Below are 19,471 nucleotides of genomic sequence, written 5' to 3'. Positions count from 1 at the left end.
GGAGGGGAGGGAGAGAGACACACACACACACACACACACACACATCAATGTGCGGTTGCTGGGGGTTATGGCCTGCAACCCAGGAATGTACCCTGGCTGGGAATCGAACCTGGGACACTTTGGTTCCCAGCCCGCGCTCAATCCACTGAGCTACGCCAGCCAGGGCCGTTTGTTCATTTTTAAGTCAGGTTCACTATGATAAATTTTCATATAGTAAAATTGGCCCTTTTTAAATGTGCATTTCTCTGGGTTTTGACAAATGAATGAAGTTATATGACCACCACCACCATCGTGAGAACATAGAACATCTTTTACTCCAAAAATTTCCTAATGTGCCCTGAGAGTCACGTTTTCCCATCACCTCTGACTCCTAGCAACTCCTCTGTCTTCTGTCTGTTCAGTGTTTGCTTCTTCCATAACATCATTATGTAGTTTTTTGAGTTTGATGTCTTTCAGTTAGCTGCATGCATTTCAGTTTCACCCATGTCACTACTTTTATCTGTTGTTAATTCCTTTTTATTGTTGAGTAATAATCCATTGTATGGATATACCAAGTTTTATTGATCTGTTGACCAATTGAAGGACAGTTTTGGCAATTATGAACAAAACGACCCCTAAACATTTGCATAGTTTTTGTATGAACATAAATTTTCATTTATCTAGGGTAGGTACTTAGGATTAGAATGCTTGTAACAAAATGTTAACTCTGTAAGAATTGCCAGAGTGTCTTCCAGGTGTCTGTACCATTTTGCATTTCCACCAGCAATATATGAGAGTTTCATTTACTCCGTATCTTAACCGCTTGGTATGCTCAGTGTTTTGTGTTGTATTGTTTTGTTTTTAGCCATTCTTATAGGTGTGTGGTGGTTTCTTAATTATGGTTTTGATTTGCCTGTCAATAGGTGAGTGAGAATATAGGTCTCTTAGCTAGCTAGGCAGGATAGGCCTCCTTGGTGCTTACAAAAGTAGAACTGGTGGTAGAATATGAAGCTTCCAGCTGGAATCATGAATTAGAGCAGTGTTTCTCAACAGGGGCAATCTCTCCCCATCCCTGCTCCCTGAAATTTGGCAATATCCAGAGACATTGTTGGTTGTCACAGCTGGAGAGGTTGTGCTACTGGCATCTGATAGGTAGAGGTCAGGGATACTTCTAGACATCTTACAATATACAGAACACATCCCCAGGAATTATTTAGACCAAGACATCAATAGTGCCAAGGCTGAGAAACCCTGGATTAGGGCAACTAGCACATTAGATGTTAAAGTCATATACAGAATTTTGTATTAAGGATGAGACATTAATTCAACTGGGTGATTATTGAAAGGCCTAGGAAGATGGAAAATTGAGATTGTGTCATTCCATCAGTATTGTGTTCACAGCCAGGCAACTCTAAAAAGTTTAGTTACATTTAGCCCTGGTTGGTGTGGCACAGTGGATTGAGTGCCAGCCTGTGAGCCAAAGGGTCTCCATTTTCCAGTTCAACTCCTAATCAGGGCACATGCCTGGGTTGCAGGTCAGGTCCCCTGTTAGGGATGCAGGAGAGGCAACCACACATTGATGCTTCTCTCCCTCTCTTTCTCTTTCCCTTCCCCTCTCTTCTAGAAATAAATAAATAAAATCTTTTTTAAAAACTTTAGTTATATTTTGCCAGTGTTTAACCACTTAGTTCAGTGATATTATTGGTTTCAGTGGTATTTAAAAAGGATTTGTGTAACTTGCTGTCGCACATAGCTCTAGGTATATTAAATAATTATTAAATGCCTAAATTAATATGGGAAACTTGATAACCTCTAACAAAGTCACATTAATTTGTCATTCACTGCTGAGTCCAATGAAATGCGTAGGAAGAAAATTTTTTTTCCCAGTGTGGCTATTGCTTAACTTTGAATTTCCAGTGGACATTGGGTTTTTGTTTTGTTTTGCTTTGCTGTGCTTTCTGTTTAAACTGTGTCCTCAGCCTTGTTTTCTGTGGGCCTTAGGCGTATTCTTGTTTAGCTTGCCAAGAAGGGAAATCCATGTTTCCATACCAGCTGGTATGCATGTCACTTTTCCGAGTCCAAGGTGATCATCGTGCCTCCCATTACTGTATGTAGTGCGCCCTTACTTCAGGAGCACAGGGGCGTTTCTCGAAAATTGTTATCCAGCTTCAGAATTCCCAAGTGATAATGCATTTTGCCAGCTTTCTTGGGTAGTTCCATCTTGGATACTTTGGACAAAATTGTTACCATGTTCACTATAAATGTTTAGTTGTGTAACTCCTTGGTTATCACTTTGTATTTGCCATCAAAAATGGCAGTTTTGTTTGCTTCTTTGTTCTATGGGAAAAGAATGAATTTCCTTGTGTGTCAATAAGGAGATTCAACAAAAAAAATTGGGGTGCAGTTTTTAATGAGCTCAATAATCTTCAAGGGACTGGCATTTGGAGTGAAAATAAGAGTGATTTTTCTAAAAATATGTAGTGTTCAATGAGTCTTAAACTTTCTATCATCTCTGCTGTTTTCTCAAAAGTCATGATGTGACAAAGCTGGGTAAAAGGTGATGAGTGTGGTCCTTTATATTTACCATCCTGACCGTTAGGGGGCAGCAGTGCACAGACACAGCCGCCAGAAAACCAATATGCTAGATTTGGGGGCATGAGCCTTATTTGAATCTTCCAAACACAATGGAATATATTATAATTTAGTAACTTTAACCCATTACTGAATTTTTATGTAGAATATATATAAAACTGCAGGTTAGCCTCATCTTTGAACTTTGCTTTGAAATGGTTTTAAAAATGTTTGTTATTCTGAATTGCCTATGGATTTGATTTACAATATTTCACATTACTTCTAAGAAGAGAAAAACACTATTAATGAGTAATAGAAATATCTTTAATTAGTGCTTTCTATTTAAATTATTATTTAGTACTGTTATATAAGTAGCTGGTGATACGGGAATCTTGGGAGAGAGATTTTAGAGTCATGGTTTCATGACATAGAATATGCAATGATGCAATGAATAAATATTTTTCAAATGAATGTACCCTACACTTTGGGAAATCAGCTTTTAGAATTATTCTGGGGAAGTGTGTGTGTGTTCTACAAGCATTCCTGTAACAATTTATTCTGTCCTCACAAGAACCTTATGAGGTAAATGCTGTATTATTGTCTTCATTACAGACGAGGAAACTATAATAAAGTACACTGCACCAGGTCCCACTGCTAAAATGGGATTTGACCCAGGTGTTCCAACATCAGAGACCATGAATTAAAAATACTTTTTGTGCTCCCTCTCTCATTGAATTGTCTGACCTTTCCCTCTGAATTATAATTCCTCCTGTCTCTGTCGAATTTTCACAAGTAGTTATATTTCTGGGCTCTCTGTTCCATCAGTTCTTTTAGCCCTTCACTAATACCAATGGTCACACTAATACCAATGGTCATACTACATACATTATTAAAGGTTTATGAAAGTTTTGATATCTGCAAAGTTTGGTATTCCCAGTTACTCTTCTTCAGAATAGCCTTGACTAATTTTGTTTATTTGTGTTTTTTGTTTTTCTTATTTTAGATTCTTTCATTCATTAACTATTTTATTGTTCACCTCCTAAATGCCAGTGCTGTTCAAGGTGTTCAAAGTATACATAAGTTTTCTCCATGCAAATATATATGTTGTTTTATAAATTGAACATACTCTGCATGGCCTTTATTTTTTACTTATTTTTAATACTTAATTTTTTATTGTAATTTTTCCATTACCATTTATCCCACTTACACCCTCTTCTACCTCTACCCACCACCCTCCACTCTCCCACAGTCACCCCACTATTGTCTGTGTCCATGAGTTCTTTTTCTCTTCTGCTCAATCCCTCCACCCCTACTCCCCACCCCAGAGCTGTCAGCCTGCTCTCTGTCTATGAGACTGTCTCCATTTTGCTTGTTAGTTCAGTTTGTTTATTAGATTCCACACATGAGTGAAATCATGTGGATTTTTCTCTGACTGGCTTATTTCATCTAGCATAATTCCTCCAGGTCCATCCATATTGTTGCAAAAGGTAAAATTTTCTTCTTCTTTTTAAAAGATTTTATTTATTTATTAAGTATATTTTATTGATTATGTAATTACAGTTTTCCCAATTTTTTTCTCCCCTCCATCCCCCCTCTTCCCTGTACCCCTTGGCCCTCCAGCATTGTCCCCCACCTTAGTTCAAATCCATGGGTTGTACATATAAGTTCTTTGGCTTCTCTGTTTCCTATACTGTTCTTAACCTCTCCCCATTTATTTTATGCCTACCAATCATGCTTCTTATTCCCTATACCTTTTCCCCCTTCTCCCCTTCCCTCTCCCTACTGATAACCCTCCATGTGATCTCCATTTTTCTGGTTCTTTTCCTGTTCTAGTTGTTTGCTTAGTTCTTGTTTTTGTTTTTCAGGTTCATTTGTTGATAATTATGAGTTTGCTGTCATTTTACTATTCATAGTTTTTTATCTTCTTCAATTTCTTAGACAAGTTCCTTTAATGTTTCATATAATAAGGGCTTGGTGGTGATGAACTCCTTTAACTTGACCTTATCTGGGAAGCACTTTATCTGCCCTTCCATTCTAAATGATAGCTTTGCTGGATAGAGTAACCTTGGATGTAGGTCCTTGCCTTTCATGATTTGAAATACTTCTTTCCAGCCCCCTCTTGCCAGCAAGGTTTGTTTTGAGAAATCAGCTGATATGTAACGGGAACTCCTTTGTAGGTAACTGTCTCCTTTTCTCTTGCTGCTTTTAAGATTCTCTCCTTATCTTTAATTTTGGGTAACTTAATTATGTGCTTTGTTGTGTTCCTCTTTGGGACCAATTTCTTTGGGAATCTGGGCTTCCTGGACTTCCTGGAAGTCTGTTTCCTTCAACAAATTAGGTTAGTTTTCCTTCATAATTTTTTCAAATAAGTTTTCAACTTCTTGCTCTTGTTCTTCTTCTGGCACCCCTGTAATTTGGATACTGGAATGTTTAAAGTTGTCCTAGAGGTTCCCAAGCCTTTCTTCATTTTTTTGAATCTTTGTTTTTTCATTTTGTTCTGGTTGGAAGTTTATTTCTTCCTTTGTTCCAAATCATTGATTTGAGTCCCAGTTTCCTTCCCTTCACTGTTGGTTCCCTGTATATTTTGCTTTATTTCACTTTGGGTAGCCTTCATTTCTTCTTTCATTTTGTGACTGAGCTCAACCAGTGCTGTGAGCATCCTGATTACCAGTGTTTTGAACTCTGTGTCAGGTGGGTTGTCTATCTCTTCATTGCTTAGCTTTTAAATTTTCTTCTTTTTATGGCCGAGTAATATTCCACTGTGTAAATGTCCCATAGTTGTTTTACCCACTCATCTACTCATGGACATTTGGGCTGCTTCCAGATCTAGGCTATTGTAATAATGCTGCATATATGCTTTTAAATTAATGTTTTAAGTTTCTTTGGATAAATTCCTAAAAGCGGAATCACTGGGGTCAAAAGGCAGTTCCATTTTTAATTTTTTGAGGAAACTCAACACTGCTTTACAGAGTGGCTGCCCCAGTCTGCATTCCTATCAACAGTGCAGAAGGATTCTCCTTTCTCCACATTCTTGCCAGCACTTGCTATTTGTTGATTTACTGATTATAGCCATTCTGATAGAAGTGAGGTGATATTCCATTGTGGTTTTAATGTGCATTTCTCTGATGATTAGTGACATTGAGCATCTTTTCATAGGTCTGTTGGCCATCTGTTTGTCCTCTTTGGAGAAGTGTCTATTCAGGTCCTTTGACCATTTTTTAATAGGACTGTTTGGTCCATGTTTTAAAGTTTGCTTTAATGAATATTATTTACATCATGGAAAATATATTTAAAGTTTTAGTTTTTGTTATAAGGAAAATAAGTATAAATAAAAACAAAAGTAGTGAAGACTATACTTTAAATGCTTCTGACTTAGACCTGAAAATCCACATTAATTATCTTCTTATCCTTAAAACAGTATCTGCCTAATGTCTTTTAGAAAATGTATATTTATAACTTTGGAAAGTTCTCTTAGACTTTTGCCCAAAGAATAGAGAAAAACAAATACACTATTAGAAATGGACAATTTTATAAACTATAGAGTAGTGATGCTGGTGTTAACCCAGGAATAATTTTAGAACAGTTTTATTTTTAACATATAGTTTAGAAAGTGGTGATCATGAGGTCTTGGCATAGGAATTTACTTATTTATTCTTCTCTGCCTTTGCTAATGATGTAAGGGGAAAATACAGAGTGTATGAGGGTTGCTTTGGCAAGAACAAGTTTTACATCTGATTTTACCTTCTCAGGAAACTTGTAAGAGAAGCCTAAGTGTATGCACTCGGCAAAGTTATATATTCAGCATTACATAGTGAGTAGAGCAAAAACTAGAACCCAGGCTTTTTTGACACTTTAAGGAACTATTATTTCCATTGTATTGCTGAGATGTGCTTCCTATGTCATCTGCTATGACCCAACCTTTTCTTTTTCTGGGTCTGGGCCAAATAACCAAAAAGAATTGTGGGATCGGCTCTAATAGATGATGACAGTTGGTCATTTTAATTGTCCAGAGAATGTGTGAGGGTAGTGTAGAGTTTAATCTACAACATGAATAACATAGGTTCTTTTGCAGGGGGTAGTTTTCTGGTTACAAAGGATAATAAATGCTGGAATTGGTCTCAGAATGGCTGTAAAAGAGCCTTCCATAGAGAACTTTATAAAAGGATGGATTTCACTCTGCCTGTAGTATTTGAAATATAATCCTACTTAATTAGGTGACTGTATAAAAATTCATGCCAGTCCTGAGGATTTATGAAAATATTGGCTGACATATTTAATTCAATTATTACAATCCTAATATGTGCTCAACATTGTGTCCCATTTGTTAGGATTCAGTAGGAAGTAGTTTAGGGTGCCTGCTGTGTATCATGCAGTTTCTAGATGCAGAGGACAAAAATATTTTTTTAATTGACTGAAAAGTCTGCCCTCATGGAGCTTCATGCCACTGAGAGAAAGATAGAGAATAAAGTTAAGTAAAATGTATGGTATGTGAAAAGGTGATAAGCACTAAGAAGGAAAATATAATAAGGGGATTGGGAGTGTGTTGTAGGGGTAATGTTATATAGGGTGGCCAAGAAAGGTGACATTTGAGGAAAGAAATGCAGAAAGGGAGAAAGGAGGCTATAAATCAGTGACAGAACAGTTAAATGCAAAGGCCTTGAGGTGGGATCAAGAAGGACAGTATGTCTGGAGCAGAATGAAAGAAGGAAACAGTAGTAAGACATGGTCACAAAGAAAAGCCAGATCTTGTAGGGCCTTATTAGTGTAAAGTCTTTGGATTTTACTCTGAATGAAGAGCTATTTGAATGAACAGAGTAGTTAGGTGATAATTTAACATACTTTAACTAGTTCATTCTGTCTTCAGTGTTAAGAATAAAAGAGAAGGGAGGTGGAGGGGATAATGGGGAGGAGGGGAGAAGGGTTTTCAGGAACAACTATAAATAACACATGGACAAAACCAAGGCTGGGGTGGAAGCAAGGGAGGGAGGTGGGGATAACTGGGGTAGGGGGAGAGTGGTGGAGTAAATGCAGACAACTGTAATTGAACAACAATAAAATAATTTTAAAAAGAATAGAAGAGGGAGGGAGCAAGAGTGGAAGCAGGGACACCAGTTAGGAGACAGTTGTTTGGTGGTAAATGAGAGATGTTGGCTTGAATCAAGTCGTTGCAGAGGGGTCAGGTTATAAACATGTTTTACAGGCAACATCCAGAGCATTGCAGAGGAGTGTTAGAGAAAGACATTGAAGATGACTCCAAGCTTTTCACCTGAGTGATTAGAAAAATAAATATGCCATATGCTGAAGAGGTGAAGACTGTAGAAAACAGATTTAGAGAAGATGAAGATTAAATCTTCCATTTTGGACGTATTAGATGTTTTTTTAAAATTCAAGTGGATACGTATATTTTTTTTAATATTTCATTTTCAGAGAGAAGATAAGGGAGGGAGAAAGAATGGGAGAGAAATACCCATCCATTGCTCTTGCACACCCCGACCCGGGGACCTGGCCTGCAACCCAGGCATGTGCCCTGACTGGGAATCAAACCAGCAACCTTTTGGCTCACAGGCCAGTGCAAACCACTGAGCCACACCAACCAGGGCTCAAATGAAAATATTTATATTGAATATATGGATGTGGAGTTCAGGAGAAAGCTCAGTTAGAGAGACAAGAATTTGTGAGTTATTGGTGTTTTGATGGTTTAAAGATATGAGAGTAGAAAGTATCACCAAGGAAGTAAGTGTAAATGGAAGAGAAGCCTAAGGTCTGAGCCCTCTGATATTCACATCGTTAAGAGATTAGGAACATAAAAAATGAAGATATAGCCAGAAGACCTAGAAGTCAAGTAGGAAAAAAAGTGTTCATGGAATGAACATGGGATGGGAAGAGGTTGATCAGCCGTGTCAGATGCTGCTGAATTAAGATCCTAGGACTTTATATTTTAAGGCATATATCTGAATGTACATATAATCATCTGTCTGATTGTGGTTTGTATCCCCCTGACCTCCCACGCCCTCCCTGACAATCTGCTCTTTTACCTTTTGAATAATTTCACCTGTGTTTCATGTTGCAGGAGAATCCAAACCCTCATATGGCATTTCAGAAAGTTCCACGCCCAACAGAAGGATCCCACTTGCGAGTTCATATTCTTCCCTTCCCAAAGATTAATGAAACCCGGGTACAGGAATTAATACAGGAAAATCTTGCTAAGAACCAGAATGCACCTCCTGCTACACGAGTGGAAAAGAAATGTGTTGTACCAGCAGGTCCACCTGTTGGTATGTATTTGTCTGTTTGTTTTAAAAGTAAACCTTTCATCAAGATATAAGACACAGCCCTAACTGGTGTGACTCAGTTGATTAGGCATCCTCCCGCAAAGCAAAAGGTTGTTGGTTCGATTCCCGGTCAGGGCACATGTCTGGTTTGTGGGTTCAGTCCCTGGTAGGGACATGTATGAAAGGCATTCAGTATTTCCTTCTCATATTGATGTTTCTTTCCCTCTCTTTCTCCCTCCCCTTTCCCCTCTATAAAAATAAATTAATGAAATCTTAAAAAAGAAGATACAAAAACTTAAGTGTACAACTTGATATAGGGTCACAATTTAAGCAAACTTGTGTAACCAGAATCAGAGCATTATCAACACCCAGAAACACCGTTCCCTTCACCGCCTCTCACAAAGGGTAACCATTAATCTAACTGCTACTGTAACCAAACCAAAAAACAGAGGTTCATCTGCCTGCCACCACAAAAGCCAAACTTGTGAGGCAGTTGCTGATGTGAAAGGAAAGAGGTTTTGTACTTGAAGAATGATTAAAATAAAATTTTAAAAAAAAGAAAGGAAAGAATTTTTATTCCGTTGCTGTGTGATTTGGGAGAATGGCAGATCCTGACTCAAAAGTCTATCTCCTCCGCAAAACCAGGACAAAAGCTAGTGTCAAGAGCCTGCTCCATTTTAAAGTACAGCACTTTGGAGTCTGCGGGCAGCTGCTAAGCAATAATAGTCCACATCCAGGTTGGTTACCTTATTCCCAGTTGCTGTTCATTTCAGGCTGCCCCCTAGAGCCTATATGTGGAGCCCTGAACAGGCATAGGCCATGCAGCTGCTAGGGCTGCAAGAGCACAAGAACACACTGGCTAGTACATCACTAGCTGAGCTAGAGAGCAAGAGAGGCTCTGTCCTACAGGTCATGGGCCATGCAGTTGCTGAGGCCATGTGGCCCATGATAACAGGTGAGTCCTGCCATGCGAGTCCAGGTCACAAGGAAACCAGCCATGAGCAAGAGCATGTTTCTTTGTTCCCATGACATTATATTAGCTTGGGGGTGGGACAGACCAGGCACTTTCTCAAGATGTCCAACCAACTTCCCAAATTTTCACGCTCTTCAGTGGGGTCCACCTCCCAGTGAATCCCTTCTTTACCTAGGCCAGGTTGATAGGCTTCTTTGGTCTGGCACCTCCCCCTGCACCATTTGTCTTCTGTGGTGCTTGTGCCTGCCTTTTCCTTATCCTACCCCCAATCTGGTACCAGAAGAGGGGAAAGGCTTTTTTCTCTATCTAGTTACCTTGCTAGCTTTTTGCACGTGGGCCCTATCCACTGATGTTTCCAGTTTTCCATGTGCTCACTGTAAGAACGTGCCCCTGCTGCCACCTTGGCCAGTGGGAGAGACTCTCTGGCTCCTCACACAGGCTGTCTGCCAGTAGCACTGCCACTGCAGAATCATTGCTTCTTAAAAAAAACAACTATATTGGGATATAATTCATATGCCATAAAACTCACCCATTTAAAGTGTATAGTTCAGTGATTTTTAGTATGTTCACAGGGTTTTGCAACCATTTTCACTGTCTAATTTTAGAGAATTTTTATTATCTCAAATAAAAATCCCCATGCCTGTTAGCAGTTACTCCCAATTTTCCCCTAAATCACTTCTTCCCTAGCTTTTGGTAGTAATCTACTTCTTATCTTTGTAGATTTGCCTAATTTGGACATTTTATATAAATGGGATCATATAATATGTTGTCTTTGTGACTGTTTCATTGAGCATAATATTTTCAGATTATTCACATAACATGTGTCAGTACTTCATTGCTTTTTATGGCTGAATAATACTCCATTGTATGGATATGCAGATGCTCCTGGACTTATGGATGGGGTTACATCCCAATAAATCCACCATTAATTGAGAATACCGTAAGTTAAAAATGCATTTAGTACACCTGACCTGTCCACCATTATAGCTTGGCCTAGCCTACGTTAAATGTGCTCAGAACACAACATCCAGCAAAGGCTGGCAGCCCAGTGCACTGGACAGTACGGGTTATTTACCCTCATGATCACTGCGGCTCACCACAGCTGCCGGGCATCAGGAGAGAGCATCCTGCCACCTGTGGCTAACGTGCAAAAGATAAAAATTCAGAATTTGAAGTACAGTTTCTACTGAATGCCCAGTGTTTTTCCACCATTGGAAGGTTGAAAAATCATAACTCAAACCATTGTCCTAAGTTGAGGACCAGCTATTTATCACATTTTGGTATTCATTCATCAGTTGATGAATATTTGGGTTTTTTCTACTTCTGCTACTAGAAGAAAATTAATAATGTTGTTTTTAGCATTTATGTATAAGTTTAGGTGGACATATGTTTTCAGTTCCTGAAGGTATATACCTGGGTGTGGAATTACTAGGTCATGTGATAAGTCTGTGTTTGGCGTTTTGAGGACACACCAGGTTACTTAACAAAGCAGCTGTACCAGCTTACATTCCCACCAGCAATGTATGGGCATTCCAGTTTCTCTGCATTCACTAATGATGCAGAGCATCTTTTCATTTGTTTGTTGGCCATTTTTATATCTTCTCTGGAGAAATGTCCAGTCAGATCCTTTGCCCACTTTTGGGCCATCTTTTCATTATTGAGTTGCTAAGAGTTCTCTATATATTCTATATACAAGTCCTTTATCAGCTACATGATTTGCAAATATTGTTTCCCATTCTGTGAGTTGTCTTTCTTTACTGATTAATCTCTTCCTTTTTTGTGAGGGAGATATGTTAAATCTTTCATAATAATAGTAATATTGCCTATTTCTCTTTTTAGTTCTATTTTTTCTTTATACATTTTGAAGTTGATTTATTGGATTTAAATATATTTACAAATATCATAGCATCCTGGTGATCGATCCCTTTGTCATTATGAAATGTCCCTCTTTGTCTCTATTAATGCTTCTTGCCTTAAAGTGTTCCTCAATGTTCATACACCTACACCAGTTTTCCTCTGGTTAGTGTTGGTGTGGCTCATCGTTTTCATCCTTTTATTTTCAAATATCTTGGGTCCCTGTATTTAAGGTATGCCTCTTGTGTGGTGGTGGGTTTCTTTAGCAAGTCTTACTGTTGTAGTATATTTCTTGTATTTTATATATATATATATATATATATATATATATAAATATATATATATATAATTTATGAAACAGTAATAGCTTTGATGTAATTTACTGGATTGTTTCTATTTCATCCTCCTGTTTTATGGTTTTCCTTGATTTATTGCCTTTTGGATTAATAAACTTTCTTATTCCATAATTTATCTCTTGTTATTTATACATTTCTTTAGTATTCTTTTAAAGGTTTACAAAGGGACTGTAGCACACATCCACTTCTGTCAGTTCAGCTTTCCCCAAAAACTTCACTGGCCAACCTAGCCACAGCCAGAACCAAGTCCGCGTGCCCAGGCTCTCGTCTGCACCCAGCACTGACAGGTGTACAGATGTCCTAGGAAAAATGGACTTGTGTCTCTAGTCTTTTCCCCTTCTCTGGATCTTAGGGCCTCTCCTCTTTGTGCTTTTGTAGTTCTCTGATATATAAGTAGATGGTTTTTGCATTTTATCTGACATTTATGACTGTTCCTGGTAGAAGTTTTAGTTCGCACAAACTATTCCATCCTACCTGGAAGTGAATGTAATCTTGTTATTAATGGATAACAATGTATTAATTATACCATTTATGTGATAATGCTCATGATTTATATATTATTAATGTGTTACTTGTATAGTAATGTTAATATTAATTATTTATTTAGAAATGTTAATTTGCCATTATTTTCCTAATATTATACAACTTTTACGTGTGTTGATTGTACTTTCACATAGAGAAGAGGACAGAGCAGGTTGAGATATTATGGTAATTATTTTTTTTTAAGGATTTTGATCATGTAGTTTTAATATTCATAAGTTTGTTGAATACATTATTTAAATTCCCACATGAACAGAGTAGAAGTTTGTTTAAAATTTAATATGCTTGAATTGTAGCCTTCCCTCAGTGTTATCTTTGTATAATCTCTTTACTTTCTTCATTTTCAATTCACATCAAGTTCTTTATTTAGATGCACATGGGACGTCTCACTGTGCCTGGTACACATGACTTCAGTCTTCAGTCCTGTGTGTACTTCCTGTAAAACCAAAAGGAATGGATACGTGCATGCAGGGACCCTCAGTCCAGCTTTCTGGTTTTTTTGGGTTGGTCAGAATCAGGATTTCCCTCATCCTAAATTAAAAGCTATGACTGTTTCATTTTACTTGATACTCATTTAATGAGTTAGAATTTGCTGTCACCTTAACAGACATTCACATTTTGAGAGGTTCACTGGTTTCCAGCTGTTCCTCAGAGGGGCCAGAGTAATGGTGATGGTCTGAAACTGTCATTCAATAGCCAAAGCCTTAGAAAGGCAGTCCTGGGAAGTGAGGCACCCTTAAACCAGAGTTGTTGTCAAAGGTTAGAGATCTAGTAATAAGAATGCTGCAGCTAGGGTTTGGCCAGTCCCTGAAGCATCAGTGACTCCAACAGAACTTTCTTTTGGGAGTGAACTAAATCCTAATCTCCAAAGGAAAATAATAATTCCCTGGTGGTAAACAGATTCATTATAAGAAAATGGGGGTTTTATTAATGGCTTGTTCTAAAGAAAATGTAAAATACTCCTAAAGATACTTTAGAATTAAAAGTTTATAAACATAATTAAAGATGTTGCTCTCTCAGTAAAGTTTGTGGTATTTTTTGGAGACTCTTTAAGAAGTTTTCTACTCTAAATATAGATCGATTTCTATTTCAGTCTCTACTACTAACCTACATGTGTGGGAAGCGCCATAGCCCACAATTAAGAATGAGCCCACAATTAAGAATGTATTTCAGACAGAAAAGTCCTATGAAATAATCTGTTTAACCATCATGGTTATGCAGAATTTAATGTTACGTGACTAAAAATTATTTGAAGGAAACTGTTGAAGTCCAAGTACAATCTGTTGTCTAGTTAACTGTATTATGCCCATTGACTTCCTGATTCTGATGAAGCACTTTAGTTATGTAAGATGTCACCGTTGGGGGAAGCTGGGTAATGAGAAAAGCATGGTCTTCTCTGTGCTATTCTCCAACTTTTTGTGAATTTATAAATATTTCAAAAATTTTTAAATGTTTAAAAAATTATTTAAAGGAGGTGAGGTTTAATGTTGATAAAATGAAAGGGACACTAATGAGTAATATAGGATAGTCTTTCTCGTTAGGTATGTGGGGAGCGGGTTGGATTCTGCCTTTAGATTCCAAGAGCAGCCATGAACGAGAAGGAAGTTTTCTTTTGGGCTTAAAAATTATTGATGCTACCTCATTTGTTACAGGTTACTTTTTGTTTACCAAATACTGCTTTCATTTATATCCTTCTGGCATTCTTTTAACGAGTTAAATTTATCTTAAGTAATTTTAACCTATGTAATAAATGAGAAGTATGCAGGATTACAATGAAGGTGACGGTGCCGAGTTTACAGGACTAAAAGTCGACTTTCCCAAGTTAGTAGGGCAATTCTTTGGCTATGTTCATTTCTCTTTGGCACAGTGCTCCTTCAAGTCTCCTCTGCTCAGATTTGTAGAATCTAGTTTTTTGGAGTTTGTAGTTTTTCTTTTGTAATATCTTAGAAATATCAAGTTCTCTTTTCATTAGGAGCCCTCTTACGTACACTTGTGTCGTGATCCTGGACCCCAAGCACTTACCAGTTTGTTTAAAATTAAAATTAAAATAGATGTTTACCTTAGCTTAATATAATTTTACTGTGAAATATGAATTAATTTGCATGAGTTAAGTGTATCATTGGACTCCATCCCATCAAATTATCTTCCATAAGCCATTGACTAGCCCAAAACTTTGAAACCTAAAAATGTAATCAAAGTAATGAAATGGAATACCTTCAAGGCCATGTAACAAGGGAAATATAAATTCTAAATGTCGATCATGTAAACAGTTACAGACATATAAACTCAAAACAGTACTACTCCCCTTTCTTCTGTAATTGCCAGAGTAGTTGAATTTACTTGTGTTTTCTTTATATTCCTTTACTAGTTTCGATAATGGACAAGGTGACAACAGTTTTCAACAGTGCACAGAGATTGGAAGTTGTTAGAAACTGCATCTCATTCATATTTGAAAATAAAACATTGGAGACAGAAAAGGTAATAAAATGCCATCTTTCCCAAGTAAGAATTCATTATTTCCCTTTCAGATTTACATGTTTAGCTTGCCAACTGACCTCTCCTCTAATTTCATTCTTTTTCTTTGTCAAGTGTTTTGATAATTTTAAATGAATAATGTCTAAGATTTAAAATGTTAGGCAAGCCTAGTTACATGGCTCCCAGACAAATACTGATAGTCATTTTTTCCCTCACACTTTTGACATTGTTCATTAGATCTTATTTTGGAATATTACTTAAGAACTTAACATTTTATTATTTTTTAAAAGTTTTTCGATTACAGTTGATATATATAATATTCTATTAGTTTTGGGTGTACAGCATAGTGATTAGACATGTAATTATATTTATTGCAAAGAATCTAGTTGGAATTAGTAATGAATTATAGAAATTGTAGTATTCAACTTAAATGTGCCTTGTTAAGCAGATTTTTCTTGCCTTCTTTAATAAAATATGCTAAACATAAAGTAACCTTTTCTTAGTGATTCATCATAGTTCTGAACATCTATTACAAGGGCCTAGTGAAGCATATAAAGTTTTTACCTTTACACCAAATGACCCCAAGCTGCCTTCTGTGTTGTGGCTGTTTGGTTTCCATTTTTCCCTGTGGCCGAGGAGTCGTGGACTTTCTTTGGTTCTTGCTTTCAGCTTTCACACCCTGTTGCTTGTGCCTGCCTGTACACGTGTCGTGCCCTCCTGCTCTCGGGCTTCTTCCCTTCCTCCTTGTTTGCTCCTTTGTTCTGTTTTGTAGGTTTGCAAAGTTAAACCTATTATTATTTTATGTAAAGTATGTTAACTGAGCTTTACTGGATTAACTGAAAGAGGCGTTCTTATGGATACTGAGGTGAAAGATTTTTAATGAATAAACCTAAAGGTTTCTATGTGTTGCTCTGAGTCCTTTTTCTTTTTTTTTATTTTGATATTGAAATAAGAGATTGTAGAATTTTCCAGCCATAAATTAAAACTAAGAAGTGATTAAATAGCTGACCAGTATAAAAGTAGAAAATCCACTGTATTTCTTGTCGTTTTAATTTTTCTTTCTATTCTTGCCATGGAGATGTGGCCAGTTATTGAAAGAAGGTGTCTGAGTGTCTGTGGCTTTGACTTGTGATCTGAAGCAACAGTCGTTTGTAGAGTTTTGATGAGTTTTTTTAAAAAGTATAGTTAATGTTTTTAAAAAATTTATTGTATAAACTAATTTTACTTATTTCTTCATGCTTGCTTATAAATAGAAATAACTAAAAATCCATTTTATAATTGTTCTCAATAGCGAAGCTACTCTTTTCCAAGAGTTTAATTTTACTAGTAACTGTCAAATGGTTTACAGGATGCACTTGAATTTTCAGTGAGATTACAAGTTAGTTTTTCCCAGCGGCTCCACTTGCTCATACCAGTCTCTCTTGTCCTCAGACCCTGCCTGCTGCACTGAGAGCCCTGAAAGGAAAGGCAGCAAGACAGTGTCTCACGGAGGAGCTGGGTCTACATGTCCAGCAAAACCGGGCAATACTAGACCATCAGCAGTTTGATTACATAATAAGGATGATGAACTGTACTCTACAGGTAATTTTTCATTTTTACCATATTATTCTTGTTACTTGTGAATACTTTTTATTTTTCCAGGAAATTCAGCTGCTGATCTATCAGGGTCTTGAGCCTTCTGTAGCTCACAGGATGGATGAAAAGCCAATGTCCACACCATTTCTGTCAGAAACACTCGTTTCTTACTTGGCATAAATATTAAGAGGTTTTCATTCTTTGTTTTCTCTTGAAAACAAAGGTTATTTAGTTGTTTTATAAGCAAGAGTTCTGAAACCAAACATCCATCTTGAAAATATTTGGTTATATTGTACTCAATGTGTGTATTTATGTCGGCCCTTTGCGGTCAGTTTTCAGCTACACCATTACAGCAGAGGGCAGTGAGTGGTCGATAATACAAATGATAAATGAATTAATTATTTACTAAGCACTTTGTGTGTGTGAAGCACAAAAATATATTTTTAGGTGGCTTCAAAATATGTATATGATCTTACAGAAATAAATTTCCTACAAAATTATGAAGGCATAATTATTAGAAACAAATAATCTGATTTTCCTGACTCCCTTGTTAGTTATTCTGTGATATATTGGCATCATCTTCTTTTCAAGTGACACACAAATCCTCTTTCAAACTTTTTGCACAAACAGAAAAAATGTAATTAAATATTAAAATTTTGAAGACTCTTGGGACTCCAGAGAACCTAAACGAAATGTATGGTAAATTCCATGGATTGGAAAGTGAGAATTACAGGGTATCATTGATAATAAAATGTGTGGGTGAAGGAAGACTAAATAAATGGAAAGATATATCATGTTACTAGATTGGTAGACTCAATATTATAGAATTGTAATAATCAGTTTTTCTCGAAATAGGAGGCAATGCAGTTCTTCTCAGAATTCTAACTGAAGAGTGAAACCCTAAGAATTACCAACACACTCTCTAAAAGAACGACAAAATGTGGAAAAATGTCACACTCTTAGAAACAGATGAAAACTTGTAGCTATATGATGAGTAAGGCCTAAGGATCTTATATAAAACATGCTGGCTATAGTTGATAACATTGAATTATATAATTGAAATTTGCTAAGAGAGTAGAATTTAAATGTTCATGCCCCCCCATAAAGATAAATAAGTGAGGTGATAGATGTGTTAATTAACTCAGTTGTGAGAATCCTTTCTTGATATATACATATATCAAATCACCACTGTCAACACTTGTATCTTACCATTTTACTTGTCAGTTACCCTGCAATAAAACTTTTTAAATTTGTAATTAGTTTGTAGTAATTAACATAGTGTGTTACTGGATAATCATAAACAAATTGAGCAACAGAACAGAATATAAAGTTCATAAACAGATGTACATATATATGGAAGCATGATTAATAACGAAGTTTACATTTCAAATCAGTGGCAAAAAGATGAAAAATTCAATAAATAATGCCAGAAAAGTTGAGTGACCATGTACATATAATATACCATATACACACGAAATGGACAGAGACACCACAGTTTACTCTAAAATCAGTTTTATGTGGATTAAAGACTTAACTATGAAAAGCCAACCATACAATTTTTCTTTCTTTCATTTTGACAATACATTTATTTCTGTATATGGATTAATAAAGATGTAAGTATTGATTACATAATTCATGCATGTATGAAGTTGATAAATTATATGTTTTAGATGAAGAATATTATGTCCACTGACTTTATCTTTCCCACTGAAGGCATTCTAATTATTACCTTCTACTTGCTTTTGTTTTAATTTCTTCACTTTCCTAAATTTCAAACTAACAGGAAACTTGATAAAATAATACCTGTATAGCCTTTCCCTAGATAAAGTGAAATAAGCCAGGCGGTGAGAAACAAATACCATGTGATTGCACCTTTAACTGAAACATGATCAACAAAAGAAAAAAGCAAGCAAAATATAACCAGAGACATTGAAATTAAGAACAATCTGACAGAGGGGAGGTGGGGGGGATAATGGGGGGAAGGATTTTCGGGAACCACTATAAATGACACATGGACAAAACCAAGGGGGAGGGTTGGAAGCAAGGGAGGGAGGTGGGTTGGCTGGGGTAGGAGAGAGTTGTGGAGGGAAAATGCAGACAACTGTAATTGAACAACAATAAAATAATTGTTTAAATGTTAAATATATATATATATATATATATATATATATATAAAACCCTTATTATATTTTTACCATTACCATTCAGTCCCCTTATACCCTCCTCCCTAGTAATTACCACACTGTTGTCCATGTCCACGAGTCCTTTTTCCTTTTTGCTCAATCCCTCCACCCCATAACTTCCTCTCCCCCACCCCACTAGTTGTCATCTATTCTATCTATGAGTCCATCTCTGTTTTCTTTATTCAGTTTGTTCAATAGATTCCACATCTGAGTGAAATCATATGGTATTTGTCTTTCTCTAACTGGCTTATTTCACTTAGCATAATGTACTCCAGGTTCATCCATACTATCGCATAAGGTAAAATTTTCTTCTTTATGGCCAAGCATAATCACTGTAAATGTCCCGTAGTTGTTTTATCCACTCGTCTATAGATGGACACTTGGGCTGCTTCCACAACTTGGCAATTGTAAATAATGCTGCAATGAACAGGTGCTTATATTTTTTTGAATTAGTGTTTTGGGTTCCTTCAGATATATTCCCAGAAGTGGGACTACTGGGTCAAAAGGCAGATCCATTTTTAATTTATTACTATTTTTTATTGTTGTTCAAGTACAGTTGTCTCCATTTTCACCCTACCGCGCCCCTCTGCCCCACACATCCCTGCCTCCCATTTTTAATTTTTTGAGGCATCTCCATACCGCTTTCCACAGTGGCTACACCAGTCTGCATTCTCACCAAACACCAGTCTGCAT

At 36.7% G+C, this 19,471-nt stretch overlaps 1 protein-coding gene across 2 annotated transcripts in view; it reads left to right on the top strand.

Moving 5' to 3' along the window:
* Positions 1-19,471, top strand: part of SBF2 (SET binding factor 2) — a 432,668-nt gene that overhangs the window by 268,332 nt on the left and 144,865 nt on the right. For both annotated transcript variants that reach the window (XM_028514405.2, XM_036029007.1), the window contains exons 14-16: positions 8,621-8,825; positions 14,914-15,023; positions 16,452-16,601. In XM_028514405.2, the coding sequence (XP_028370206.1) occupies positions 8,621-8,825; positions 14,914-15,023; positions 16,452-16,601 (465 nt within the window). The remainder of the gene's footprint in view (positions 1-8,620; positions 8,826-14,913; positions 15,024-16,451; positions 16,602-19,471) is intronic.

The sequence above is a fragment of the Phyllostomus discolor genome, chromosome 6 (assembly GCF_004126475.2).
Source record: "Phyllostomus discolor isolate MPI-MPIP mPhyDis1 chromosome 6, mPhyDis1.pri.v3, whole genome shotgun sequence".
NCBI lineage: Eukaryota > Metazoa > Chordata > Mammalia > Chiroptera > Phyllostomidae > Phyllostomus > Phyllostomus discolor.
Note: the sequence above shows the minus strand (reverse complement) of the source record. Positions and strands in the feature narration are given on the sequence as shown.